This window comes from Rhinatrema bivittatum, chromosome 8 (assembly GCF_901001135.1).
Source record: "Rhinatrema bivittatum chromosome 8, aRhiBiv1.1, whole genome shotgun sequence".
In the NCBI taxonomy this organism is placed as follows: Eukaryota; Metazoa; Chordata; class Amphibia; order Gymnophiona; family Rhinatrematidae; genus Rhinatrema; species Rhinatrema bivittatum.
The window spans coordinates 177,801,422-177,824,483 of record NC_042622.1 but is presented as its reverse complement, the minus strand read 5'-3'; the positions used below and the strand labels follow the sequence as shown (position 1 = coordinate 177,824,483).

General features: G+C 41.9%; 1 protein-coding gene across 2 annotated transcripts in view; it reads right to left on the bottom strand.

Annotated features, from left to right (window-relative positions):
- Positions 1–22,042, bottom strand: part of APPBP2 (amyloid beta precursor protein binding protein 2) — a 189,870-nt gene extending 167,828 nt beyond the window's left edge. The window contains exon 1 of one of the 2 annotated variants that reach the window (XM_029611625.1): positions 21,864–22,042. In XM_029611625.1, the coding sequence (XP_029467485.1) occupies positions 21,864–22,001 (138 nt within the window). In that variant the 5' untranslated portion in view covers positions 22,002–22,042. The remainder of the gene's footprint in view (positions 1–21,863) is intronic. The other variant, XM_029611626.1, reaches the window with a different exon arrangement.
- Between the last annotated feature and the right edge of the window lie 1,020 nt (positions 22,043–23,062).

The following is a 23,062-nucleotide window of genomic DNA, read 5'->3' as shown; positions in this document are numbered from 1 at the left end:
AGACGGCTGAGAAGGGATATGATAGAGGTCTTTAAGATCATGAGAAGTCTTGAATGAGTAGATGTGAATCAGTTATTTACACTTTCGAATAATAGAAGGACTAGGGGGCATTTCATGAAGTTAGCAAGTAGCACATTTAAGACTAATCTGAGAAAATTCTTTTTCACTCAACGCACAATAAAGCTCTGGAATTTGTTGCCAGAAGATGCGGTTAGTGCAGTTAGTGTAGCTGAGTTGTAAATCGTTTTGGATATGTTCTTGGAGGAGAAGGCCATTAATGGCTATTAATCAATCAGAACAAGGGTCCATCAAGCCCAGCATCCTGTTTCCAACAGAGGCCAAAACCAGGCCACAAGAACCTGGCAATTACCCAAACACTAAGAAGAACCCATGCTACTGATGGAAGTAATAGCAGTGGCTATTCCCTAAGTAAAATTGATTAATAGCCATTAATGGACTTCTCCTCCAAGAACTTATCCAAACCTTTTTTGAACCCAGCTACACTAACTGCACTAACCACATCCTCTGGCAACAAATTCCAGAGCTTTATTGTGCGTTGAGTGTGAAAGAATTTTCTCTGATTAGTCTTAAATGTGCTACTTGCTAACTTCATGGAATGCCCCCTAGTCCTTCTATTATTCGAAAGTGTAAATAACCGAGTCACATCTACTAGTTCAAGACCTCTCATGATCTTAAAGACCTCTATCATATCCCCCCCTCAGGCGTCTCTTCTCCAAGCTGAACAGCCCTAACCTCTTTAGCCTTTCTTCATAGGGGAGCTGTTCCATCCCCTTTATCATTTTGGTTGCCCTTCTCCATCACAACTATATCTTTTTTGAGATGCGGCGACCAGAATTGTACACAGTATTCCAGGTGCGGTCTCACCATGGAGCGATACAGAGGCATTATGACATTTTCCGTTTTATTCACCATTCCCTTTCTAATAATTCCCAACATTCTGTTTGCTTTTTTGACTGCTGCAGCACACTGAACCAATGATTTCAATGTGTTATCTACTATGACGCCTAGATCTCTTTCTTGGGTGGTAGCTCCTAATATGGAACCTAGCATTGTTTAACAATAGCATGGGTTATTTTTCCCTAAATATATCACCACATTAAATTTCATCTGCCATTTGGATGCCTAATTTTCCAGTCTCACAAGGTCTGCAATTTATCACAATCTGCTTGTGATTTAACTACTCTGAATAATTTTGTATCATCTGCAAACTACCTCACTTGTCGTATTTCTTTCCAGATCATTTATAAATATATTGAAAAGTAAGGGTCCCAATACAGATCCATGAAGCACTTCACTGCTCACTCCCTTCCACTGAGAAAATTGTCCATTTAATCCTACTCTTTTGTTTCCTGTCTTTTAGCCAGTTTGTAATCCATGAAAGGACATCGCCACCTATCCCATGACTTTTTACTTTTCCTAGAAGCCTCTCTTGAGGAACTTCTATCAAACGCCTTCTGAAAATCCAAATATACTACATCTACCAGTTCACCTTTATCTACAAAAAAGTGAAGCAGATTTGTGAGGCAAGACTTGCCTTGGGTAAAGCCATGCTGACTTTGTTCCATTAAATCATGTCTTTATATATGTTCTGTGATTTTGATATTTAGAACACTTTCCACTATTTTTCCTGGCACTGAAGTCAAGCTAACTGGTCTGTAGTTTCCCAGATCACCCCTGGAGCCCTTTTTTAAATATTTGGGTTACATTAGCCACCCTTCAGTCTTCAGGTACAGTGGATGATTTTAATGATAGGTTACAAATTTTTACTAATAGATTCATTTTTTAGTTCTTTCAGAACCCTGGGGTGTATACCATCTGGTCCAGGTGATTTACTATTCTTCAGTTTGTCAATCAGGCCTACCACATCTTCTGGGTTCACCGTGATTTGGTTCAGTCCATCTGAATCATTACCCATGAAAAACTTCTCTGATACAGGTATCTCCCCAACATCCTCTTCAGTAAACACTGAAGCAAAAAAATAATTTAGTATTTCCACAATGGCCTTATCTTCTCTAATTGCCCCTTTAACCCCTCGATCATCTAACTGTCCAACTGACTCCCTCACTGGCTTTCTGCTTCGGATAAATTTTAAAACGTTTTTACTGTGAGTTTTTCCCTCTACTGCCAACTTCTTTTCAAATTCTCTCTTAGCCTGTCTTATCAATGTCTTACATTTAACTTGCCAATATTTACGCATTATCCTATTTTCTTCTGTTGGATCCTTTTTCCAATTTTTGAATGAAAATCTTTTGGCTAAAATAGCTTCTCTCACCTCCCCTTTTAACCATGCCATAATCATTTTGCCTTCTTTCCACCTTTCTTAATGTGTGGAATACATCTGGACTGTGCTTCTAGGATGCTATTTTTTTTATTTTTTTTTAACAATGACCACGCCTCTTGCACACTTTTTACCTTTGTAGCTGCTCCTTTCAGATTTTTTCTAACTATTTTTCTCATTTTATCAAAGTTTCCCTTTTGAAAGTTTAGCACGAGAGCTGTGGATTTGCTTACTGTACCCCTTCCAGAAGACTAAGAACCAATGTCAGGAAGTATTTCTTCACGGAAAGGGTGGTGGATGCCTGGAATGCCCTTCCGGAGGAAGTGGTGAAGTCTAAAACTGTGAACGACTTCAAAGGGGCGTGGGATAAACACTGTGGATCCATCAAGTCTAGAGGGCGTGAATAAAGTGGAGGCATTCAAACACTGCACGGAGTGGCAGTAGCCACAGCGGCATTCAAACACTGCACGGAGCGGCAGTAGCCACAGCGGCAGTAGCCACAGCGGCATTCACGGAGCGGGATGCCAGTGGCCAGTAGTTTGTGTTCCACCTTCACGGAGTAGAAGGATGGAGGGCTGCTATTTCCAAAAAAAAAATAAAACAAAACAAAAAAATAAAAACAGGTGGGTAAGAGTATGGGGCAAGGGGGTGGCCTGCTTGTTACAGCGGTTGCTACCCCTAATTGAGCTGGATGTCACTTGGATGCAGATACAGAGCTGCTCTCTTATTTGGGTGGAGGGGAATTAGGGCTGGAGGGTACTGGAAGCCAATAGTAACAGGTGGGAGAGAGAAAAAGGGAAAAAAAATGGATAAAGTGCGTAGCTTGCTGGGCAGACTTGATGGGCCGTTTGGTCTTCTTCTGCCGTCATTTCTATGTTTCTATATTAATTCAAATTTGCTCATATTGCCAAGTGGCCCCACCACTGTTACCTCTCTCACCAAATCCTGCTCCACTGAGAATTAGCTCTAATATTGCTCCCTCCCTCTTGTCTGTTCCTGAACCAATTAGGTGAGCCACCACCACTGCTAAACATTTGGTGAATATCCTTGGGGCTGAAGATAGGCCAAATGGGAGAACCTTGTACTGGTAATGTGTATTCTGAACTTGGAAACATAGGTAACGCCAAGAAGACGGGTGAATTGGTATATGGGAATATGCATCCTTCAGGTTGATGGAACATAGCCAATCGTTGCGTTGAATCAGTGGTAGGATATTTTTGAGAGAAGTCATTTTGAATTTCTCTCTCTGTATGTGTTTGTTGAGTAGTCTGAGATCTAGAATGGGTCGTAGGCCGCCCGACTTCTTTGGAATGAGGAAATATTGGGAATAAAATCCTTGGTGTTGCTGATGAAGGGGAATAATTTGGATAGACTGTTGAATCTGCAGGTTGTTCAATTCTGCTGTGAGGGATGTGGAATGGTATCGCATCATTCTCTTCGGAGGAATATGAGGAAGAGATGGAGTGGATTGAAAATTTAGAGAATAACCGTTTCTGATAATGTTTAGTACCCACTGATTTGACGTGATGGAATCCCAATTTTGGAGAAAAAATTGAAGGCGTCCTCCTATGAAAGCAGGTAGAGGTGGTGGCTTCATCAATTTCAAAAAGAGGAAGCAGGCTTCTGCTGAGGGGTTGGCGCTTGTTTTGTTGTTCTTTGCTGCCTGGCGTGACCCCCCAGCGCCCTGCTGAGCTGCATTTCTCAGAGGGGCATACTGTTGGGGCCTGTACTGTGTATAAGGCCTGCTGTATGGTCTCGAGTAATATCGACGACAGTAAGGATAGAATCGATGTTGCAACTTCTGAGAATCTGCAGCAGTGGTGAGAGATTGTACCGCTGCACTTTGTTCTTTTAAATGTGATACGATATCTCCAAATTTATCGCCAAAGAGATTGTCGCCCAAACATGGAATGTCTGCCAACTTCTCATGGACAACCGTCCGAATTGCACTGGCTGAGCCAAGCCATACGCCTGGCTGCAATAGCTGAAGCAGATGTTCTTGCCGAAGATTCGAAAGATTCATAAATAGAGCGTAATAAATGCCTAAGTCCTTCTTCCATCTCCAAGAAGGATTGGTGTGGTGTATTGTTTTTGGATATACACAGTGGACACAGTTTTTGGAGTGTTTCAAAGAGGTACTGCGTAGTATAAAACTGGTGATGTTGCATCCTATTGGTTAAGCACAGAAGAATGATAGATCTTTTTTCCAAAATCATCTAGGCATTTATTTTCTTTGCCCGGTAGAGTATTTGAATGCAACTTATTCCGTTTTGCCTTGGACAAGGCTGATTCGACCACTATTGATTGGTGTGGTAGTTGGGCTGATTCATACATTGCTGAATTACACATCTTATATTTAATGTCAATCTTTCTAGAAGTAGCCGGTGATGAGAAAGGAGTCTTCCAAATTTTAAAGAGTAGATTTTCTAATACCGAATGGGGTGGGAGAGCAGTAGGCTCGGGAGGAGATTCAAATATCTTTAAGATACCGAGCATTTCAGCCCTGGGGTCAGGAATTCTTCTTGTTTCCACCTGAAGAAGACTGCCAACTTTCTCAACAAATTTCGAATAGGTAAAGTCCTCGGGAGGAGAATATGGTTCAGGTAACCCTTCCTGAGGGTCAGATGGCATACCCGTTGAAGTAGTAATGGAATAAATTGATTCCGGAGAACCTGGGCTGACAGGTTGAGTTGGAGTATGTTCTTTTTCTGGCTCTGGAGGTTCTATTCCTGTATGCGGTGCAGGAGAATCTTCTGGAGAACGTTGTGGTGGTAATTCCTTTGTTTTTTCCAATTCTTTAAACATTGGAAATTATTTAAATATTCAGTAAATATTCATTAAGTTATTTATTTTATCCCAATACAATTCTTTTACTCCCCACTGTTCCTCTTCTTTCTCTATCCCAGTTATTCCACCCCTGGTTTTTTGTAACTGCTTCCCCTTTGCACCCCTTGTTTGTATGTAAACCAGCATGATGTGACTTGTTCATGAATGCCGGTATATAAAAAACCTAAATAAATAAATAAATAAATAAATTCTTGGAAAAAAGAGGAGAGAATATCAGAAATTTTCGTCATAATTGATGCAGCCAAAGTACCTTGTGGAGGAATGTGAATCTTTTGCTTTGGAGTTCATGTTGGAATAGCCGCAAGCAAGATATCCTTCGGTACTTGTCCCTTATGTTGACCTGGAGGAGGTATAACTGGCAAAGGGCGAATGCGTTTTGTTAATGGTACTTGTAAGGAAGGAGGAGAATGTCTCTTTTTCCTAGAAAACGATGAGAGACTGGCCAAAGAACTACCACTAGGAGAATGGCCCGATGATAGGGATTCTGATGCTGAGAAGCCTTGAATGTCTACATCTGAAGTTACGGATTTTCTTGACGAACTTCTTGATCGTATTATTTGTTTTGTAGAAGCCATTTGTGATTTATGGCTATGTTTGTCCAATGCACTCCTTTCTGGCAATTGGAGGTGCATTGTTTTAGCACCATGCGCTGTAGGGGCATCCCGGATTATTCTATGCTCCGTGGATGCGTCATGCGATAGGCTTCGCGTCGTATGTGCTCCGTGCGCCGTAGATGCTCGGTGTTGCACAGTTGCTCCGTGCGACGCATCGAGGATGCATCGTCTTGGCTATGCGCCGTAGGTGCACCGTGCTTCGTTCGTTTTGAAGCGTCGTATGTCTTCGACGTAGACGGCGCAGGCTCCGATGAAATGGTCCCCGGTGTTTTACGACACATATTCTCTGCCGAATCCCCGGCTTCAGAACGAGGCCTTGAGGGTGTGTGAGACCCTGGCCTGTGGTGTTTTTCAGGCCTCTCGAGTCCCGCTGGTCCCAGCGAGGATGCCCGCTTCAGATGGGCCTTACCTGACTTCGCTGGTCCCAGCGAAGAATGGATGGAGGATGGTGGGGCCGAAGTGCCCAAGCGGAGCCTTGCCATCTTCGAGGCCCGGTGTCTTTGGGCCCTTGGAGACATCCTGCCGCAGTCCCGGCACGACTTTTGATTATGGTCCGGGCCTAAGCAAATGTAGCAATAATTACGTCCATCTGTGCCACATTGGCAATATTTGAAACCAGACTGCTTCAGAGCCATCTGGGATGCAAAATCTGAGAGAAAAAAAACCGAAATTATTCGATTAAAAAATCTAGTCAGAGAAAAAAATCACTAAGAGAAAGATACCCCGTGTGCAAACGGCTCACGGAAAAAAAGAAACTGAAGAGGTGAGGGAACCGCGCGGGAAGACAACCGCACAGACGCACAAAGTTCAAAACTCTGTGATCAGCTAAGAGAAACTCCGCCTACCCGGGATCGTGGCGCTTCCCAAACAGCATGGCTAATTCAGCCCTGCTATCGACGGGAAAAGAACAAAAATCACATATAGAGAACATGATTTAATGGAACACAGCTAACATGGATTTGCACAAGGGATGTCTTGCCTCACCAATCTGCTACATTTTTGAAGGGGTTAATAAACATATGGATATAATATATTTGGATTTTCAGAATGTGTTTGACAAAGCCTCCCATGAGAGACTCCTGAGAAAATTAAAGTCATGGGATAGAACGCAATGTTCTATTGAGGACTGCAATCTGGTTAAAAGATAGGAAACACAATAGGACTAAATAACCAGCTTTCTCAGAGGAGAAAGGTAAAAACCGTGGAGGTTCTCATGGATCCGTACTGGGACCAGTGCTTTTTAAAATATTTATAAATGGTCTGGAACGAAGGGTAAGGTGATCAAATTTCCACACAAAAAATGTTTTGAGTTGTTAAATCACAAGCAGATTGAGAGACATTGCAGAAGACCTTGTGAGATTGGGCATTCGGATAGCAGGTAAAAGTTAATGTGAACCAATACAAAGTAATGACCATGGGAAAGTAATCCACACTATAGTTATATAATGTTAGGTTCCATATTAGGAGTTACTACCAGGGAAAAGGATCTGGGGGTCATCGTGGGCATTACTTTAAGGTTCTTAGCTCAGTGTACAGCGGTGGTTAAAAAAGCAAATAGAATGTTAGGAATTATTAGGAAAGGAATAGAGAATAAAACGGAGAAAGTAATACTACCTCTATAAATTGCACCATGGTAAGACTACACCTAGAATACTGTGAGGATTGCCATATTTCAAAGATATAGTTGAACTGCAAAAAGACTTACAGAAGGTTCAGAGAAGGGCAACAAAATGATGGAATGGTTCCCCTATGAGAAAGAGATTAGAGCTATCAAACTTAGGGGGTGATTTATCAAAGTGCTATATGGCGTTTTCGCATGTGAAAACACCTTTAATGCATGGTGCAATGCAAATTAGGAAAAGGGGAGGAGTTTGGGTGGAATTTATGGCCAAGTGGGCCGGCCTCGCAATTTGTGAAGCTATATTGCACAGTTTTAATGCAGATTTTAACTACACGTTTTTCATTTGCGTTAAGCCGTGCAATATGGCTTTATCGCACTTTACGATGTTTTCGCAAATTACATTTTCAGTATTTTAAGCTGCTAGGGGAGAGAGAGCATCTAGCTTGAGAGAACATTGCACCTAGCTTGAGAGAACATTGCACAAATCTCATCTTTGGGTGAGTTTCCTCACTCCAAAGGTAATCAAATTTTCACAAGGGAGCACACTTCTGTTCGGATATCGCACTCTGAATGTCAAAGTGGCCCCAACCCCTAAACTAATCCTAAACCTCACCTCGAGTAGCTAGATGGGCCTCCTATAGAGATATAAATACCTACCTAGTATGAGGGCCTTATAGCTAGAGTCTCTCGCTCTCTCCCCACCCCCAGTGGTTGTAGGTTGGAATTACAACAATTCTGGCACTTACCGCAAAGTGCGAAAAAGTTATCGCAGTTTGCGGTAATACCTATGCGAAGTGCTAAGATAGGCTGTTTATCGCAGTGTGCGCTATTACCATAAAACACGCTCTTTGTCCTATCAATGGGATATTTAGTGCATCTTGATAAATCCAGGCCTTAGAGAAGAGACAGCTGAGGGAAGATATGAAAGAGGTCTAAATATTCATGAGCAGAATAGAAACTGGTAAATGTGAATCAATTATTTACTCTTTCAAAAGAATACAAAGACTAGGGCATATGCCATAAAGTTAATACGTAGTACATTTAAAACAAAAATCAGAAAAAAGTCTCATTCACACAATATAAAATTAAGCTCTGGAATTCATTAATGGAGTACATGGTAAAGGAAGTTAGCAAAGCTGGGTTTAAAAAAGGTTTGGACAAATTCCTGGATAAGTCGATAAACTATTAACCAGACAGACTTGGAGAAAGCCACTACTTACCCCTGGGTGTTAGCAACATGGGATGTAATTACTGTTTGGGATCTTGCCAGGTACTTATGACCTGGATTGGCCACGGCTGGAAACAGGACATTGGGCTTGATGGACCCTCAGTCTGACCCAGTACAACAATTCTTATGGTCTTATATTGGAAGGGAGGAGGAATGGACCCTCAGTCTGACCCAGTACAACAATTCTTATGGTCTTATATTGGAAGGGAAGAGGAATAGCCTAGTGGTTAGAGCAGTGGACTATGAACCAGGAGACCAGGGTTTGAGTCCTGCTGTTGCTCCTTGTGACCTTGGGCAAGTCACTTTACCCTCCATTGCCTCAGGTACAAAAACTTAGATTGTAAGCCCTCTGGGGATAGAGAAATACCTACAGTACCTGAATGTAAACCGGTGTGGGTATATAAAAATAATAAATAAATATCTTTCTGTGCATTTAACAGCATGTCAGACTGCTGATAAGGAGGAGAACATTTTTAATAGGACAAAGACTTTTCAGCTTGGAGAAGAGACGGCTGAAGGGGGATATGATAGAGATGTTTAAAATTATGAGAGGTCTAGAACGGGTAGATGTGAATCGGTTATTTACGCTTTCGGATAGTAGAAAGATAGTAGAAAGACTAGGGGGCACTCCATGAAGTTAGCATGGGGCACATTTAAAACTAATCTGAGAAAGTTCTTTTTTACTCAACGCACAATTAAACTCTGGAATTTGTTGCCAGAGGATGTGGTTAGTGCAGTTAGTATAGATAGCGGTGTTTAAAAAAGGATTGGATAAGTTCTTGGACGAGAAGTCCATTACCTGCTATTAAGTTCACTTAGAGAATAGCCACTGCCATTAGCAATGGTAACATGGAACAGACTTAGTTTTTGGGTACTTGCCAGGTTCTTATGGCCTGGATTGGCCACTGTTGGAAACAGGATGCTGGGCTTGATGGACCCTTGGGTCTGACCCAGTATGGCATTTTCTTATGTTCTTAAGAAATTATAAAATGGATGGTTGCACTATATTTCATTTCAGAACAAAAATAACATTTCACAGCTGAACGTTTGTAACATATCTACATGAAAGTGGATTTTCATGTTTGGCAAATTTTATATTTAAACTGTTTAAAAAATGAATAGTTTTCAATAAAAACAGACCTTTTTGCACAGAGGTATGAATCGTTATGCAAAATTATGCAAATCTGTCACATAACTTGTCACAGAATTTTAAAAAATCTGTCACAGAATTTGGTAACTTTAGCACAGAATGTTGAAAAATCTGCTGCAGGAGCTCTGAAAATAATTGAATAGAGCTGGCATAATTCAAACAAATTAATGCTACAGCATATTTTCAACTTTAGCTCCAAATGAGGTCTGTATTGCACTGCATGCTAGATTGCACACAGAAGCTTGAAAAATGTGCACACACAAAATCATCCCACATGTGGGGGGAGCTGGACGTTAAGAGTGACACAGACATACTGTGTGACCAAAAATTAAAGAGCAGCCACAAAAAGAAAATTTTATTCAGAAGACAGGTGCGAAATTCTACTAGTCACATACATTTTGAGTTGGCAGGACAAGACAAGAAGAACTTCTAATCACTCTGCCTACCAAAAGCAAAAAGGTCAACGTCACCTAACTGCTCTGCTGCTACCAGTTGAAAATGCATTAGCTCAGCAGCTATCGGTTCTTTTAAGCAAAGTATTTTGTTAAAAAAAAAAAAAAAAAAAAAAAGTAGCAAACAAACAAACTCAAATACAAAAAGCACAACCTCCCTCATCCTATACAAGAGCTCCCTTTTAACAAGGTGGGCAGGGATCTCACTCCTGATACAACTTCATGTCCAAATCAGTGACCTCACAGTCTAAAACGTAAGATGTTAAACAAAGTTGTTAAACAAAGTTAAAATAAAGCCCAAACATTTAAATCATCTTGCTTCACTCATACAGTTATTTCCAGGCTTACACATGGCCAGGGGTGGCTCAAAGCAATCTGCTGCCTGAGGCGAGGGACAAAATGGCACTCCCTCTTGCCCTGCCCTCCTCTTCAGCTGCCGCTGGCCTTTCGCAGCAGCATCCAACCCATCTTCAGCCAACTCCGACCTGGCCTCCGGCGGCAGCAGCATCACTCCCTTTTTCATCCACCGCCAGCCTACTCTGGCAGCAGTGGCCCACAGCAGTGTCCCTGCTGTCTTCAGCCGCCACCAGCCTGGCCTCCAGTGGCTGCAGCCTGCAAGCAGTGTCCAGTCTCTCCAGCCTGCAGCAGTTCGCAGTGTCCCTCAGCCGCAGTAGGAACAGGCAGTGCAAGGTGGACGCCACACCAGCATTCTGAAAGAGGCATTTTTTGCCACCTGAAGTGGCCGCCTCACCCTACCTCATTATAGAACCGCCCCTGTGTATGGCTATGATGAATGCCTTAAATCATTCTGATTCCCCACAAAAATATGTCTGCCATTGTTTTCCTCTTTGTAAACTTTCAGTGTGTTGAAATACAAAATATTAGACCACATCCCAAGAGAACCAAAAAAAATGGCACGCACTCATCTTTAATAGGCTCTGTTAGAGAGCACTCTCACATACTGTACTTTACAATGGATTTATGATCGGGAGCCTAAGTTAACATTAAAAATTGGCTTTGGTGGGTGATATTACTGCATATGCACTATAATTTTCAGAAAAGTCAAAGTATTTCTAAACTTATTTAAACAAAGTATTCCCAGAACTTACAAAACACTGCTCATCTTCTGGACATTTCTTCAGAAAGTTTTGTTTGTATTTCGGACTAAACAAGTGCTACTTCCCATTTAAAATTCAGTAGAAGGGAGTACAGAAAGCACATTTTTAATAGGATTTCACAGTGTAACCATTTTGAAAATTTACCAAATTTACCAAGTACAAAGGATAAACACAAACAATAGATGCCTGATCTTTTTCCAAATGTTTATTAAGCAGAGACGTGTTCAAAAATCGCCCGACTCAGGCCGAGTTTCGCGGTTCAAAAACCGCTGCCTCAGGGGCTTCAACACTCCACAGTTATGAAAAAATCTCAGTAGTGTATTTCTCATCCGATGTACAGTCAATTACTGTCAGCAATGCTTCTGCAAACAGCACTTCACTCCCGGTCTCTGCAGCAGAGATTTTTCATAACTGTGGAGTGTTGAAGCCCCTGAGGCAGCGGTTTTTGAACCGCGAAACTCGGCCTGAGTCGGGCGATTTTTGAACACGTCTCGTGTGTCTTCAGGTAGCCCATCTACCATCATCTGGGATTTCCAGCTTCCTTTTGTACTTTTATCTCTTTCTACAACATTCTATATTTATATGGCACAAAGGGCATGTTACATAACTCAATAATATCAAAGGCTAAGAGCAACATAAAATGCAGCAAGTGTGGAAAATATTCATAGCAATGGGGAAAGATCTACTAGAGTAAAAAACTATGTTCAGACCCCTAAAGGTATACGGCTCCAGTACATGGGAAGAACAAGAGCACTGCTACTGAGCAAGTAAAACCTGATTAGCATTTGTTCATTTTGGCAAAGTAAACAGGTACTGTTAATAAAAACAATAAGCATGTTCTTGAAAATTTGCAACAAAGTAAAATAAGATGGAAAAAGGAAAGCAGACTGGGGATGAGATGGATGCTTACTAATGCAGGAATGCATGCTCAGTGCTAAAGATTTTCATATAAGATTCTGCATCATTACATTAAAAGCCTGCCCTCCATACAGGGATTTTTAGAATAATTTGATGTGCTCTTGGTACAAGTCTGTGTGTGAATGGTCAGGGCTCCCCTTACCTCTGCAAGACTAAAATGATGCAACTAAAGAGCTTCCTTCAGTCTCAGAAACATACAGAACACAAATCAACTCAGAGAAGAGGATATTTTTGTGAGCACTGGATAGGATAAGCAACAAAACAGAAATGACCTGGACGGTAGTTTGGCAAAATTAAACATATTCAGACTACTGCATTTGATGTTCCTTGGTCTGTACAGAGAAAGAAAGGTATTGTCTGTTTCTGATTTATTTCATTTGAATAATGTGTGTAAAACAGGCCCTCTGTTTTACAATTTTTAACTCTTTGTGCTGTGTTTCTATTATCATTTGGTGTGGAGAAATGTTTGAAGGATTGCATCATTCTGCTGGTCTTCTATTTAGCTTTTTTAAAATCCATGTAATGGGGTATTTATGAAAGAGAGAAATTTCTGAGAAGAGCAGAATGGTGGCATATTGGGATTAATGACCAATATTATAGAGACAGCAGACTAAAAAAAAAAGAATATGCAATATTACGGTACTTATATTTAGAGAAGGCCAGTTCAAGTTGTTACGTTATAGTCATTCACTCACTCGCACAATGGTGAAAATAACCGCTTAGTCAATCACTCCCAACTCAGAGTAGCATCAACTTTATATTAAAAAAAAAAAAAAAAAAAAAAAAAGAGTCATGCAGATCTAGTCATCTATTTTAAAAAAATACAGAACAGTTAATATAATGGCTGACTAATCACATTGCAGGATGGTAGAGTCGTCAAATCAGCCATGCAAAGAACACAGCTCAGAAAAAAAATACTATATTATGCCTCTGCACCATTATGAAATAAAGTTTTTTGTCGTCACTCCCTTACTCCATTTTTTTTTCTTTTTAAAGATTTTTCCCATGAGAACTCGTAAGACCCCTTAAATTCCTGAATTTTCCAGTTAGCTGTTATTGCCAAATTATTCATTATGATACTAGTGATTCAGTGTTAAGCCACATGAGACCTTGGACATTAAAATTTGCCAATTCAGTAGCCTTAATATATTAGGTGGTGATCAAGCTTAATGCTTAGTAAACAAATTACCAAGACAAGGATTGATATTTATATGCTTTCGGTACAGGCAGTATAATAGTAGCATGACTGCTACAATGAGAGCTAATTTGTAGGGAAATGGCCTGGAACATAGTTCACTATTTCAGATTTAACAGGGATTAAGGGTCAAACAAACAAATTGTAGGTAATACCTTTTTATTGGTCACAGATCTATTAAAGTAGTCCTTCAATTTGTTTGTTGCCCCGTAAGTCTACATCTCCAAGTGGACTACCACAGCAAGCACAATTTTTTGCTCAAGATTTAAGAGGCAGAATAACAGGAATATTCTGTGCCAGCCCTTCCCATCCAGTCAGCCTGCAGGGAAGAAGAGAGGGGGTGAACCTGGAGCAGACAGAGAAGTGAAAAGCCACTCTTTCCTACTGTAGCTCCCACTCCCCTCTTGGGTGTCACGTACTCATACAGATATTGTTTTAATACTGGTTTATCTGGTAACCGTGACAAAATAACATTTCCTGACTTTAGGCACTTAAGGTAACTTAACAGGTAACTCAAAGTTTGGAAAAAGCTTACTTCCAATCCAGGTCATTTCACAGCACACAACACAATTGGAAATAAGACTTCTACTTACAAACAGTGCACAAGACTTCTAGACTCAACATCACAATACACCATTGATGCACAACAGAAAAGCAGTTAATGGGTCTTCCATCAGGATCCCAAACCTTCCTTTGGCCTCCTAGCTATCTAAATGGCTAGGAACACCTTTCAGGTATTATAATACTCCTTTTCAATCCCCTGATAACCAAGCCTTGATCCTCTGGATCCAGGCCATAAAGCAGGCTATCTGCAGTTTGAAGTGGCTTTCTGTGAGCCATTCTGTGGCCGGCAACACCTCTTTTCCTAACATTGGGTTATCCTTAGGGTCCTTTTATTTTTCCCTATATTCCCAGATTTTTCCCCAAAGATGACAACTGTTTTAAACAGATAGTCACCCTAATTTTAGGATGATTTAAAAAGCTGCTCCAGAGCTGCAGATGCAAGTGCATGCTATGTTTCAAGTCACGCCCCCCCACCCCACCACCAGTGAAAGCACTAATCCTCCAATGCTGCCCATGCTGTGTTTCAAATTCCGCCTTCTCACCCCCCAAGCAGCAAAAGCATCTGCAGTCTGATACCGCAAATGCATTTGAAGCAGGCCCTGTCCACCAGAATCACTTCCTGGCCCTGGAAAAAAGCAGAAGAGACTCTCTGTGGGACAGGGGTGGGGGGAGAGATGGGGGATGCTGAGTGGGTGGGTGGAAGAATCTTCATAATACCGTTTTATGGTCCTGGCTTTGTCCACCAAAATACATTTGATATTTACCCAGAAAATTGACGAGTCATTTTTTTCAACTGATTTTCTCCTGTGTTTATAGTCATCATAATAAACCCCAATCAATTATCAGGAAAAATAAAGAATAAAAACCTGAAAATGAAGGTCCCTAGTGACCCTGAAGCAGACACTGCAGAGCAAAAAAACTGTGCTGGTTTACTGACCACAATGCTGCACTGTGCTCTCTTTCTAGGCTGTTATCTTTGCTCCTGGTGACTATACTGAGAAAGGGGCAGGAGTGAGGGGATTGGAAAGAGTTAGTAATCAAAGGGAGGGAAAGGAGAGTAGAGGAGGAGCAAGAGTGAGGGGATCAAAAGAGGAGGGAAGGCTGAGTGAGTGAGCAGATCATAGGGGCTGTGAGTTGTGTGGAGGAGAGTGGTAAGAGATTGAGTTAAACAACCGAAGGTGCAGAAGGGTGCGAGTGAAAGGATTGGAGGAACTGAGGTGTGTGTAAGATGGTCAGAGCTAGTGGAGCAGTTGGAGGTTTGGGAAAGAGAGAATGAAGGGAAGGAATAGAAGGGAGGGCGTGAGGAAAGCAAGCAGGTTTTCAGGATATCCCTAATGAATATGCATGAGAAAAATTAGTATGTATGAGATCATGCATGCAAATAAATCTCATGCATATTCATTAAGATATCCTGAAAACCCAATTAGCTGGGGGGGGTCCACCAAGGACCCCCCAAGCATCTGTGCATTACAATACCCTTGCTCTTGAGGCAGCGAAGAGCAGCTGAGGTGGGATGGGATATAAAAATATAGGTAAGACTGGGGGGGGGAAGCCCCAAGTATTTGCAAATTAAAGCTCATGGCACCAAATCTGAGCCCTGGTTCTGACTAACCTGGAAGTCCAAAGGAGAAGGAAGAAACTGCAGGGCCCACTACTCCTCCCTCCTCCTCCACCCAAAATAAAATAAAGATGTGTTGTAGCAAGATCTGTAGCAGAATAATCATATTCACTCAGAAGGCATCTTTTTATTTCTGGATGGGTTTTAATTACAAGAGGAGTAAGATACAAAAATTATAAGGGATATTGTCAAGAATTAACAGACAAAAAAAACTAAAAAAAGACATGTGCAGTCATGCACTTGAAGAGCATAAATTCAAAGAAGCAGCATATGATGGCAGTGAGATACAGATGTGCATCAAGCAGAAGATAGACCACAGAGTGATCATGCATTTAAAACAATGCGAAAAGGCAAGCAGCCTGAGCCAGAGAAATACTAGGTTGCACAAGGTTTCAGGTGGTCAAAAAGCGAAGTGAAACCAGAGATTAACTGTGCTCCATGGCATGCAAAAGGAAGCAAATTGGGCAGAACAGATGGGTTTTCCAGTCCTTATCTTCTGTCATATTCCACGTTCCTATGTAACATTTCCTGTTGTGCTGCAAATGAATCTCAAGTTTGCTTGGATAACAATACAAATTAAACTCATCTTTGCAAGTGCTATTTATAACCAACCATAGAGGTTATTTTACTTGTCTGTACCATATGGAGTGAATAGACAGATCATCAAAACATAACTGGCATCACTGAAGCATATGGCCAACAATATTTTCATATAATTGCATAGCTAATTTGGTTGCATAGATCAGTCCTTTAAGTTTGACCCCAATTACTTGATACACTGCATTAATTATCAATTTAATACTGTTACTTTGATCCAGTTTTCAAAATCCAATTCTAGTCCTATTCAGGCAGCTAAATTTTGCTATAAATCCCCAAATGACTTGTATTTCACACCACATATTGATACATCGACTGAAAGAGTAAAGCAAGTTCCTCCATCCATGTCCATTCTGAGTCATCACAGCTCAATGTGGGATTAAAAACGCCCTACATCATGACAAAACAAAATTAAATTATTTTGATCATGCTTGGAATGCCCAAGGAAAAACTCAAACCACAACTGTGAATTTAAGGCTAAAATGTACCAATACACAGAATATGATGGAAAATAAGAATCTTACAGCCCATCTAGTCTCTAAACAATTTACATCTTGGTACAATGCCAGAGACCTCACCTCATGTCCAACTTTCCCTTCACTTCTTCACAACTATTTTGCTCATTGTCTTATGAGCAACAGAAGCCAAACTCACATTTCGATACCTTCTCTTTACAACCGACTCATATTACTTTCTTCAACAGCTTCCTATAATGCCAAAGTCATAATCAATCAAAATGCGTTGACTTCCTTTGATGCAGATTTCTCCCAACCATAGAAACATAGAAAAACTGAAAATGATGGCAGAAAAGGACCAAAAGGTCCATCCAGTCTGCCCAGCAAGCTTATGGTAGCTTCTGCTGCGCCATACAGGTCATACCTATACTTAGTTTCCCAAACTGTCAAAGTCAGGGCCTTTGTTGGTTGCCTTTTGAGTTCAATTCCCTGTTACCTCTTGCTGTTGAAAGAGAGAGCAATGTTGGAGTTGCATCCAAGATATCAGGCTTATTGGTTAAGAGTAGAAACTGCAAGTTACCCACATGCTTATTTGTTTTCCCAGACCATAAAATCCAAAGTCCTTGTTGGTTGAAGTCTGAATCTAATTCCCCTTTTCCCCCTGATGTTAAAGTAGAGAGCAATAATGGAGTTGCATCAACAGCATGAAGGCTTGTTGGTTAAGAGTAGTAACCGCCGTACCAGCAAGTTACCCCCATATGCTCTTTTCTTCAATTCCATCCTCTAGTGTTCAGGGAGCCACAGTATTTATCCCATGCCCCTTTGAAATCTTTCACCATTTTTGTCTTCACCACCTCCTCCAGAAGGGCATTCTAAGCATCCCCCACCCTCTCTGTGAAGAAATATTTCCTGACATTGGTTCTGAGTCATCCTCCCTGGAATTTTATTATGTGACCCCTAATTCTACTGATTTATTTCCAACGGAGAAGGTTTGTCGATTGTGTATCATTAAAACCTTTCCGGTATCTGAAGATCTGTATCGTATCTCCCCTGCACCTCCTCACCTCCAGGGTATGCATATTTAGGTCCTTCAACCTCTCCTCATAAGTCATTTGATGGAGACCCCTTACCATTTTGTCACCCTTCTCTGAACTGCCTCCATCCTGTCTCTGTCCCTTTTGAGATGAGGTCTCCAGAGCTGAACAGAATACTCCAGGTGAGGCCTCGCCAAGGACTTGTACAAGGGGACTATCACTTCCTTTTTCTTACTGGTTATTCCTCTTGCTATGCAGCCCAACATTCTTCTGGCTTTAGTTATGACCTTGTCACATTGCTTCACCGTCTTCAGATTGCTAGAGACTATCACCCCATGGTCCTTCTCTTGCTCTGTGCACAACAGCCCTTCATCTCCCAAGACATACAGCTCTTTTGGATTACCACACCCCAGATACATGACTCTGCACTTCTTGGTATTGAATCCCAGCTGCCATATCTTTGATCACCATCCAAGCATTAAATAAAGCAACATTCAACAGATACAGATGTAAAATGCCTTAGGAATACTTCTGCTTCACTAATGCCAAGAACTGGCAAATGCACAGTTAGAATATCAGGCCAAGTTACTAGTTCAGTAAACATATACCAGTTCAACAGAACTCTGTGTATTCATCTCATTTTCTTCACATGAGGGAACTAAATAGCTTTGGCCAAGATATCATAACTTTATATAAGAACAGAGTAAAGGTTTCTTGGGGGATCTAACAGACTTTTCGGAGAGACAAGATACCTTATTTACATATTTTAGAGTTTTAAGACTGTGTGAAAAATAAGAAAATATTTGAAAGAAAGCAAGCATGAAGATTGATGAAGAAATATGGAGGCATGTGACTATGCATGAAAATTATGCATAACAATAAAATGTTATAGCTAACTATTCATTAGGAAGGGATGCTTGCTCACACTTCCCCCGTTACTGGACTCCCTCCCCCTTTAAACTCCCATTAGGACGCCTGCTGCTACCTTTTCCTGACTGGATCCCATTGCCCTTTCTCTCAAGCTACTTTGAAATCCCCTTTCCATTCTACTGCTCCCTCCCCTTGAGCCGCTCTCCACACCTCCCTTTCAGCCAGTTCCAGGATGCTTGCCCAGTCATGATGCCCATACTAGATCTCCTTAACTGAGACATGAAGTATCTTTCTTGCCTTTATTTTCCCGACTCCCTCCTCCAGCTCACATCTTACCAAAATACAGCTCTTCAGAATTGCTCCATGAAAAGCCACTCATTTCAAAATGTCCTCTCTATTCTGATTATTAAGTTATATGGCTAATAATCACAAGGGAGACGGAAATTTTAAATGAATGACTTTATTTTTATTCATATTGGTAAAAAAAGGTTTATAGTAGAAAAGGCATACTGGGATGCTACCAAGCTTCCTGGACTCAAAATATCATATTTACACTGCACCTTTTAAATACATTTTCTTCACATGGTAAAAGAGTTCCTGATCTTAATTTTGCAGGCAAAGTTAAAAATAGTTTCTTCACAAGCAGATTCCTAAAGATCAAATGACAACTGCAAACAAAAGAACAGCTAACATATTTGGGAGACAGTCAGCAGTTTTAATGCTATGGAAAAGAAAGCAATTGACCAAGTCAGTGAACAGCGACAATGTGAAAAACAAGAGGGAAAGGGGAACCGTGGGGAAAATAGCATTAAGCTTCTTGTATTCTGCCATTCAAAGCTAATAATTTAAAATCTGCAATAGGATTAGCTGATGAGACTACTTTGCAATGTCATACCAATGTTATGAGTAAAAACAACCTGGAGTAAAATCAAAACTACTGAAATGTAATAGTTATTTTTAAATATCCTTATAAAAGTATTGTTCTTTACCTGGATATTATATTTAGTGCAATTAGTGACATTAAGGGGTAGATTTTCAAAGGGGTACGCGCGTACCCCCCGAAAACCTACCCCAAACCCCCCATGCGCGCGCCGGGACGTGCGTAAGTCCCGGGGCTTGCATGGAGAGGCGTGCCAGGGGGCGTGTCGGTCATGACGCGGCATTTCAGGGGCATGGCGTGGGTGACGCGGCTTTTCGAGGGCGGCGCCGCGGGCTTGGTTTCGGCCCGGGGCGTTCCGGGGGCGTGGCCACGCCCTCCGGAACAGCCCCCGGGTCGGGTGATGGCACGCCAGCAGCCTGCTGGCGCGCGCATATTTACATCTGCCTCCGGCAGGCATAAATCCGGCGATAAAGGTAGGGGGGTTAGATAGGGCCGGGGAGGGTGGGTTAGGGAGGGGAAGGTGAGGGGAGGGCGAAAGAAAGTTCCCGATTTCGGAGCGGCCTCGGAGGAAATGGAGGCAGGCTGCACAGCTTGGCGCGCGCAGGCTGCCCAAAACTGGCAGCCTTACGCACGCCGATCCCAGATTTTAATGGCTACGCGCGTATCTATTGAAATCCCACGTACTCTTGTTCGCGCCTGGTGCTCGAACAAAAGTACGTGTTCGCGCTAAATTATAAAATCTACCCCTGACTGAATAAGGCACACTGACATTAACGCTCCTGCTGCTACGGAGCTCCACTTTTAACATAATTGGACAGACTAGATGGTCAGGAAGGTCGTCTTCATCATCTACAGTGTTATTATGTAATTAGAAGTATTTGGGATTCTACCTATAATACTTGCTATAAAGGGCAGTGGCAAGAATAGAATCTCGTGGTTGGATAAAAAATGAGGGCAGGGGATGGGAAGGTGGTCTGTATATTGGTTTAAGTATAGAAACTTTCATGCTCATCTACCCAAAGTAGAAGACCAAAGAGAGAAGATAACAAAACTGATTTGGATTAGGAGTGATATCCTCATACTTCTGTGACCGACAGTTGGGTTATAGCCTGAGCTAGAGCAATATAGTCAGGAACAGTTGGGTTACAGTGGGTAGGCCAATGGTCTACTATAATTTGATGGTTAATATTTTCTTCACCCTTGACGTCACATCTGAAGAAAGGACTTTTATGGACTAGAAAATTGTAGTACTACAATATGATTATTTTTATGTTCGTCCAATAAAAAAGTATTTGTACAGAAGAGTTAGCTATGAAGACAAAGAATTATACTTTCTAGCTGATATGACATGAGTCATTAACATTTGGCCTCAAAGTTTCAACAATGGTGATAATACATTGCATAAAAAACAACTCATCAATGTCAGGAAGTAAGCAATGAGATTCTTAGACATAAATAGAATTAATGAGCAATGAAACATTACTATCAGATTATTGTATTAAAAATCTACCGTTGCTTAGATGATGCCAAACATTTAGAAATTACTATATTTCAAATCTACAGAGTAGAGTTAAAAGGCCAGGAATCAAGGTATCATTTTTCCTATTACAAAAATCCTCCAGGCCATTTCTTTACAAGAACAAAAAATCTACATAGGAACACTATACCTCATCTTAACAATGCAGTCATTTAAAAAAAAAAAAAGCCTCCTTGTCATATATACAATGACAAAAGTACAATATGCTACTGCTGTGGCAACCAGAATTTTAAAAAGATTAAAACAAAGGACACTTTTAGAAAATCCTAGGTTTGAAGCCCACTCTACCAACTTATAAAATGAACTGTACTGTGCATTACATAACTAGCAGGCTCCAGCCAGTGAACGGGCCCTACTGATGCTGTGACAGCTGTCGGCTCTGCCACCATCAGCTGCTACTCAGACGAGGAGCAAGAAAGCCGATTGCCCCCGTAAGCAGAGTTTAATATTATTATTTCATGAGATCATCTTCTTCACATGGGGGTGGGAGGCGAGGGGGATTCAGCTTTCTCTCTCTTTATTAAGATCTCAAACTCAATTTGGATGCACAAGTAAGGAAAGGAAGGAACTAACAAGGCAATGAATGAGGATGAGTTTTAAATAACAGACAAAACGCGGAAGACTCTAGCAGTGCCACTGTCGCCCAATCCTCCTTAGACACCCCCCCCTCCCCTCTGGGGGGGGGAGGGGGCAATCAGCAAAAACGACGCCGCAGAAAACTGGCAACGAGAGAGAGAGGCTGAAGGTACCGGCAGCGGGGCAGGAGACGGATCTTTTACCCATGAAATGCTCCGGAGGTCAGCCCCCAGCACGCTGTCGGGGGGGGTGAGGGGAACAGCTCCGAGCCCTCGAGGGCCCGCTCTCACCTTGTAGTAGACATCGAACTGGATGTTTTCGGGCAGGGAGCGGATGTCCTTCCTCGAGCGGCTGTAGTTATCCACCACGGCGGAGATAGCCGTGTTGTAGAGAGTCTCCGGGATCCACTCCAGCTCCACCGCCGCCATGTTGTTTTTCTCTCTCTCACTCCCTCTCCCCCCTCCCTCCCCCGGGTCTCGTCACGCCGACCTCCGCCTCACCCCCTCCTCCCCCTCGCCTAGCGACGCACGAGAGAATTCCGTACCAACATCCAGGGGAGGCGGGAAAACCCGGAGAGAGAGAGAGAAAAAGAAGAAGAAAAAAAAAAAAGAACCGGCACAACTTCGCCGCCGCCTAACGGCGAAATGCCACTGACCACCTCTCCGACATTTATTGATTTCTTCTTGCCGTCTCCAGATTTCCAGCTTTTACTATTATTACTTTCTCACTCTCTGTCTCTCTCTCTCTTTCGGCGCTGCGTCGCACGGTGACATCATTGCGCACGCCGCGTGAGAAAGGACGTGTTGGTATGCGTGCGGGCCGGAAGTGGCTTCAGGGCGTTATAACGGGGTGAATTAGCGAGCTAAATTTCTTATCCTTTGCCCCCCCCCCCCCCCCCCAAATATTAATGGAGAGGGACGGAGGAGAAAGTGAAACTTTTTTTCTGGTACTCCGAGGTTGTGTCGCGGTGCGCAGGCGTAGTGTGGGTATTGCAGAGGTTCCAACTGGCCCTTGTTTGGAGGGGGAAGTCTAGGGTTTGATAAAAGTTGCTCAATCGGGTCATACTGGAAAATCCAGCCAGATCAGGACCCTAGATGTCTGACAGACAGAGACAAGCAGCAAGTGTGAAGAGAAGATAAAGCATCTGCCAAAAAAAACCCCGATTTAATGTATCAAGTCATATTGTATGGACTGTTCGCACAGATCTTGCCAAGACTTGGAAATGCCGTTCTTTTTCCAAGGGGCTAGCTAGTGTCTCAAGCAGGTGTTGGTGGCCTATTGCAAGCTGATGCCCATTTTGCTAAGAGGCTAGATGGTCATCCACAGGACCACGGAGCACAGCAAGGATTGAAAGTGTCTTCCATAAGAACTATTATGAACTACATGAGATGCTTTTACATAAATAGGCTACTTAAGAAAAACGTAATTCTAATAACTTTGTTTGATAACTGAATTGTTAATGTACCGTTTATATTTTAATAGATGCGTA